This window comes from Nerophis lumbriciformis, linkage group LG17, assembly GCF_033978685.3.
Source record: "Nerophis lumbriciformis linkage group LG17, RoL_Nlum_v2.1, whole genome shotgun sequence".
NCBI classification, from domain to species: Eukaryota; Metazoa; Chordata; class Actinopteri; order Syngnathiformes; family Syngnathidae; genus Nerophis; species Nerophis lumbriciformis.
In genome coordinates, this window is record NC_084564.2 from 14907900 (window position 1) to 14915000 (window position 7101).

The following is a 7101-nucleotide window of genomic DNA, read 5'->3' on the forward strand; positions in this document are numbered from 1 at the left end:
TAAATCCTCCTGCGGCGGCCGTCGTCCAAACTAATGCAAACTCCTGGCGAGGCTTCAAAGCCGAGTTGGCCCTTGTGCATCTCATCCTCATCTCATCCCGCCTAACAGGCGGGACTGAGACACGCCCCTAAATGAAGATGAGATCACTTCATCCCTGTTAATCTCGCCTGTTTATGCACAAAATCGGAAATGTAAGAGGAAAGGAACAAACTTTTTTTTTTTACTCCGAGCCCTAATTGTCCTTTCTTTGGATCTGCCTTTGATTGAAGAAGTAATGGGCCACATCTAAAATAAATCATCCAGTCAAATATAATTATTTGTAAACAATGTTACAATACCCATTGCATTCGGTCTCATTCGAGGGGGGGGGGTTACCTACATATGCGGTCCTCTCCAAGGTTTCTCATAGTCATTCACATCGACATCCCACTGGGGTGAGTTTTTCCTTGCCCTTATGTGGGCTCTGTACCGAGGATGTCGTTGTGGCTTGTGCAGCCCTTTGAGACACTTGTGATTTAGGGCTATATAAATAAACATTGATTGATTGATAGGTTGTATACATCATTTTATATTTATAATGCTAAAAGAGATATTGAAAAAATGTAAACAAAAATACAATATACCGGTATTGTCAAGAGAAGAAAATTGCAATGGGCTATTTACAAGAAAAAAATAATAAAATAAATATATATATATATATATATATATATATATATATATATATATATATATATATATATATAGATATTATAATGCTAAAAGAAGAAAATTGTAAAACATAAAACAAAAATACAATATAATGTTGCAAGTAAAATTGCATTTAAGAGTATTAATAAAAAATAAAAAAGTACAAACACAATGTGATGCTAAGAAAAGAAGATGCATTTATATATATATATATATATATATATATATATATATATATATATATATATATATATATATATATATATATGCAACTAACAACTAATTTGGTAATCGATTAATCTGTCGATTATTACTTCGATTAATCGATTAATAATTGGATAAAAGAGACAAACTACATTTCTATCCTTTCCGGTATTTTATTGGGGGGAAAAACAGCATACTGGCACCATACTTATTTTGATTATTGTTACTCAGCTGTTTGTAAATGTTGCAGTTTATAAATAAAGGTTTGTAAAAAAAAAAAAGAAAGAAAAAAAAAGTAGCCTCTGCGCATGCGCATAGCATAGATCCAAGGAATCGATGACTAAATTAATCGGCAACTATTTTTATAATCGATTTTAATCGATTAAATCGACTAGTTGTTGCAGCCCTAATTATATATATATATATATATATATATATATATATAAGTATACATTCTTCAAATAATATTACATAGTTTTAGTCCAAATTTGTGTACCATTCTTTTTCAAAGTTTAGGAAATATTTTAAGTATATTTTACTTTTGTTCCGCTGTCAAATTGTTGTCATTGCATTAACACTATTATAAAAGTGTAAAATAAGTTAATCAATGGATATTAAAGCTAAAATAAGAAAATAAAACTCACCATTTGATGAAACCTATAATAAATTAATTACATAGCTTATATGTACAGTGCTGAGTAGAGACCATGTTTATGTTGTAGCATGTTCAAGTTCTGGTTCTATGGCTATCATCACACTTTTTTCCCCCCCGCCTCAACACTATTCCGTTATGTTTAATCCTGATTTTTTTTTCCGGACATAAAAAGTCCTCCTGGTTGGAGTGCATTACGTGGCTCTTACTTTGTGTAACCAAGTCTTTAATTATACATCTGAGTTGTTGTGGTCGTATGAAATGTTTGAGATGATGTGGGCACTTTACAAGGTGGGTGGAGTCAAGTTGAACTGAGGGAAGGATTGCTGGACTTTGACTCATACTTTGAAGAATTTTGGGTGGTCTCTCACCTGGTCAACATATGCAAACTAAAGAGCAAAAAACTAAATAATTAAAAGACTGAGAATTTAAACACAGTATATGGTATTTTATTTTAATCAAAAAATGAACAAGCACTCATCAAACAATACATTAAAATGTTGGTGCCATCTGTGTGAACTCGCGACGGCTCCTTTAAAAATAAATACTTTTTTTTAATGTTTTCAAAGAGGAAATAATACAGACACGTAAGACACACGGACAAACAGAATCTCGACACGGCTGAGATCAATCCCCAAGTCAACCCCGACTCTCCAACTTGAAAGCATTTGTAAAAAAAGAAAAAAACAGCAAAGTATTTTGTTTTGTTTTTTTTAAAAATACACAATTGTACAAAAAAATCTCATCACTCCCTCAAATGAGTGTAAAATATCAGCTGGTATTATGAGAAGGAATCAGGGAGTTTCTATGAATAGTAAGAAAAGGACAGAATGTGCTTCTGTATTGTTTCGTTTTTTTACATTAGTATTCACATCAATGGTAAGTGTACTGTACATTATAGTCCTCCGCCCTTTAGGTGGCGCTGTAACATGGTAACACATACTTGCAGAGACCATTAGCTGTCTGTAAAACAATACACGGTCAACACGTTGTCTTACTTAACGGCTTAGAAGAGCCACACTAGCGTTCACATTTTGTGTAAAATAAAAATAAAAAACTATTTTAAAACTCTCAAAAAAGGGGGTGGATAAAATATTCAAGGTAGGGGTGGAGGCTTCAAGAGAACAGGTTACAGTACAAAATGTGGTCCACATGTTAGCACATGAAGCATGCATGTGTTTGCCCCCCAACTCTCATGCAAGATCAGACTTTATAAAAAGGCCACATGGCTTCTCCTTCACTTTTATTAAATGCATGTTTGATCCAACAGGTCACACTTTGCCTACTTGCCCTGGTCCCGTGGCCCGGTTCCTTTTTAATGGGGATGAAAACGCCAACTCGTCACAACAGAACAGGTGAGCTCGCTCTCTTCTCTGATTGGTCGCAAGAATGTAAACAGGAAGAAGGTGTGGTGACAATGCGGCAGGCTACATTAGAGGACCACATGCTAATCGCTAAACTTTCAATACGTCAATATTTTTTTTAGCGGATTTGTTCTTTTGCGGCTTGGAGAGAATTTATGTAATGTTTTGGCAGAGTTCATTTGGAACCGGAGCAAGACACACAGTTGTGCCTGGTCTCGGTTATAAACAAGCCACACCAACTACCATAATTTCCGGACAATTTTTTCCTCACGTTTGATCCCTGCGCTTTCTACAATAATACAGCTATTTTATTTTTTCCCCCGGGTTAATGGGCTTCACATGCCTCCCAATAAATGTTGCATTGTTACATCAGAACAATGAAATTGCCAAACTGGTTTAGATGGACCAATTCAAATTCTTCACATTAAATCAAACACACTTACACAAACATTCAGTCAGCCATTTAGCGCGTTATGGACTCACCCTCGTCACGGAGAAGAAAATGCACAAGACGCAGCCCAAAACTGAAAACGATTGATGCAGCCATCGAAAAAAGTAAACAGCCGCCGGACAGAATGAAAAGTCACTAACGAGCTTTAAAAGGCCAGACTGTAGTTTCCTAAATTTATGAATGAACTCAAGCACCTGTGTAGATATTTAATGTTTCAATGTGTACACCTGCACCTGATAGACTTGTGCGGCCAATATATGTACACAACAAAATTTGGTGGGTGTGTCTTATATTTAGGTACGCTCTATAGCCCGGAAATTACGGTAGGTCATTCTAAGTCTAAGTCTACAGGTCCCGATCAGTTGCTGCTTCGTTAGCTCAGCATGACTTTCTCCCGACAACCAGAGGACTTTGGAGTCGTCTCCAACTGGTTGATTTGGTCCTAAACCCAAATTCTGACCAAATGAATCGCACCAAGCAGGGAAAAGGAACCATGGACCACTAATGGACTCTACAATAGACGCAACACTTGGTAGGGGATAACACAAGGATGTGTCTGGAGGTTGTCCAGGTACCTACAAGCAGGTTCTGGCGATAAGAGCAGTTCTCCTGAAGTCTGCATCGTGTTTAGTTTTGCATAAAGGGTGAAAAATGGATCAAGCTGCACCTGCAGTGTGTTCAGTCTGGTGGGATAAGAGCATGTAAACAGAAGGCAGTTGGACTTCAGTTCTGCTGCCCACCCTTTTTTAGTTCCATCCAAGGTTTCTCCAAGTGCAGAACCTCCCTGGTCCATATCATCTTTCCCGACACATTTGTGCAGGAGATGAGAAACAAAACAAATATTTGACTTTTTAAACTCTAGGCACTGTTTGATTTCCAAGGCGTTTTCTTGCGGACTGCGTGAGGGTTTGGAGGGCCAAACATGTTCTCCCCTGTCATACATGGAGGTCTAGTGAGACACTCAGGTAGGAAGTATCTAAAGGGTTGTTGAAGAGTTTCCTTCAGGAACATCTCAAGCCATGATCTTCTGGGGAATCTCTATGGAAGCCTTGATGAAAACGCAGTTGTCACGGACGTAGTTCCTCTTCTTGATCTCCTCGTGGGAGATGAACTTGGGGTAGCCGAAGCCCAGGGTGCTCTCGTCCAGCGAGTTGCGGGTGCTGCAGGGCTTCTGGAAGTTCTTCCAGTTGGGGTCGGGGTTGAAGGTCTCGGTGATGTGCTGCGGTTTTGACAGCGACGGGTCGCTCTGGTCCAGGATGGAGAAAGTCACCTTGTAGGAGAAGGGCCACTCCAGCAGGTTGTCGTACTCGCCGGGCAGCACGCGGATGTAGACGGACAGGTGGGAGCCCTCGCCGCTGCCGTTGCCGTTCAGGAATGCCGACACCTGCAGTTTGTAGCCGTAGCGGTGCGTGTAGAAGGGTGGGCTGAAGAACTCATGGTTGCTCCGCAGCTTGGCCTCTTGGAGCTTGCGCGAGTAGTCGCTGAGCTTCCAGATGAGGACGCCGTCGTGGCTGACAGAGAGCTCCTCCATCTCCCGCCGCAGCTCCAGGATCTCCTGCCGCTGACGCCCCACCAGGTTGCACATCATGGTCAGGTGAGACTTGGTGGTGTCCTCCAGGTGACGCCCGATGGCCAGTTTGGGGCACTGTAGCAGAAATGAGTCACAGTTTGAAAAGAAGGACAAATAATGCCGGACCAAGGTGCAACGTAACTGAATGGAATTAAAGACTGGTCATAATATAAATAATAATTCAGTGGAACCTTGATCTATGAACCATTAATTATTAACCATTGGTTCTACAACCGAAACATTTGTATAGTGAAGCAAAGTTCCCCATAAGAATCAATGTAAACATGAATAATTGCTTCAAACCTCGACAAAAGTCACTATTTTAGTATTTAAAAAAAAAACACTACACACTTTGAAGACACGTTGAATTGAATATATATATATATATATATATATATATATATATGTATGTGTATACATATACATACATACATATACATACAAATATATATATACATACATTACATACATCATATATATACATATATACACATATACACATATACATATACATATATATATACATATACACATATATACATATACATATATATACACATATATACATATATATACACATATATATATAAATATATATATATATATATATATATATATATAAATATATATATATATATATATATATATATATATATATATATATATATATATATATATATATATATATATATATATATACAATTTTTTTTTTTTTACCCAAACAACACCACATTACAGCAAGCTTAAATGTCAACATGTCACACACACAAAAGTCCTGTTGGTCCGCTCCAAAACGTTAACAACCATGTTGCTAAAATTAAAAAACGAAAAAAGGAAAATCCTTTTACCTTGTTTCTGTGAATATTTGGGGCATTGTTGAAGACTAGGAGTTTGGGAGTGATAAACTAGCAGTAGCGTCGTGTAGCGCTAGCACAAACTAGCAGTGTGAGGCGATCCTTCATCGGCTTGTGTCCCACTAGTGCTTTTTCCTTCATTGTAATAAAAGGTCCGCTGTGGCATCTTTTTCGCTCATATGACAAATAAAAACTTACTGCGGAACAAAACCCCCTTCGATAAAATAATAAAAAATGAAGGGGTCACAAGCCGGAGGTTAACTAGCTAAAACGCTAGCTCAAAGCGGTTGTCTAGTAACCCGAGGCTATAGAACAAGGCTGTGATAGTTTGGACACCATCCATCTATTCATTCATTCTCAAAATAATGTTACTCATCTCATCATATGAAATATAACTTACTTCACCAATTATTATTTATTTATTTATTTTTATTGTTATTACTTCAAGATTCAAGATGCTTTATTATTGTCCATTCTTTAACATGTACAAGACCCACAAGAACTGAAATTTCATTTTCGGCACAGTCCCACTAAGAGCAGACATACGTTACAAGGGGACAAGACGGGACCGCCAACGGATCAGCCACTTACAGCGCTCCTCAAAAAAGGTGGGAAAAAGGTGACATTGGGAAAGGGGGAAGAGTAAAAAAAGTATCAGTCTAAGGCTGGACCCTCGGGAGGGGTCCAGACTGAGTCCAAGGAAAAAACCTCACATAGCATAGCACACATAAACATGATACATGTAATCACAACAACTCGCAACAGAGGGGGGGATTTGGGGCCCTGGAGGCCGACTGCCGCTATAAAGCGCTACTCAGCCGTCCACAACCCCGAAGAGGAATTAAGCAGTGGTGAAGGCGTTGATTGGGGGAGGGGCAACTTGGGTGAGATGTTGAAATGTTTTTGTGGACTGGGGCCGATCTCAAAGTTCGACACCAGTTGTTATTGAAAAAAAATTAAGGTCAAAAGACCTTATGGAGTATTTTGTGAATAAATTAAGAACAGGTAGTGAACTAAAGTTTTAGCAACTGTTATGTAAAAGAAAAGGGGTAAGATTAAATAAGCTCTGCTTCTTCCTACTCCTTTTTGAACATGTTGAAAAGAGAAACTGAAAATTGCGATGTATCATGTTGTATGCTTGCATGTTCGAAATAAACTCAAACTCAACTCAACATCTAAAGCGTTTCCGATCACACAAAGTGATCTATAAGACAGGCTGACACAGCTCTGACAATTGTAGAAATAAACACGTCTGAAGTGCTACTCGCCGTCAAAGCTCTCGTGTACAGGATGTGACATAGTAGGGCCTGCCTCTTCAA

At 38.3% G+C, this 7101-nt stretch overlaps 1 protein-coding gene and 1 long non-coding RNA gene across 3 annotated transcripts in view; one reads left to right on the forward strand and one right to left on the reverse strand.

Annotated features, from left to right (window-relative positions):
• Positions 1–2901, forward strand: part of LOC133614549 (uncharacterized) — a 94057-nt gene extending 91156 nt beyond the window's left edge. For both annotated transcript variants that reach the window (XR_009816595.1, XR_009816594.1), the window contains one exon: positions 2814–2901. This is a non-coding gene — a long non-coding RNA (uncharacterized lncRNA). The remainder of the gene's footprint in view (positions 1–2813) is intronic.
• traf4a (tnf receptor-associated factor 4a) overlaps positions 1977–7101 on the reverse strand; it is a 63482-nt gene continuing 58357 nt past the window's right edge. Inside the window, exon 7 of the mRNA XM_061972587.1 lies at positions 1977–5003. Within this exon, the coding sequence (XP_061828571.1) occupies positions 4371–5003 (633 nt within the window). The 3' untranslated portion in view covers positions 1977–4370. The remainder of the gene's footprint in view (positions 5004–7101) is intronic.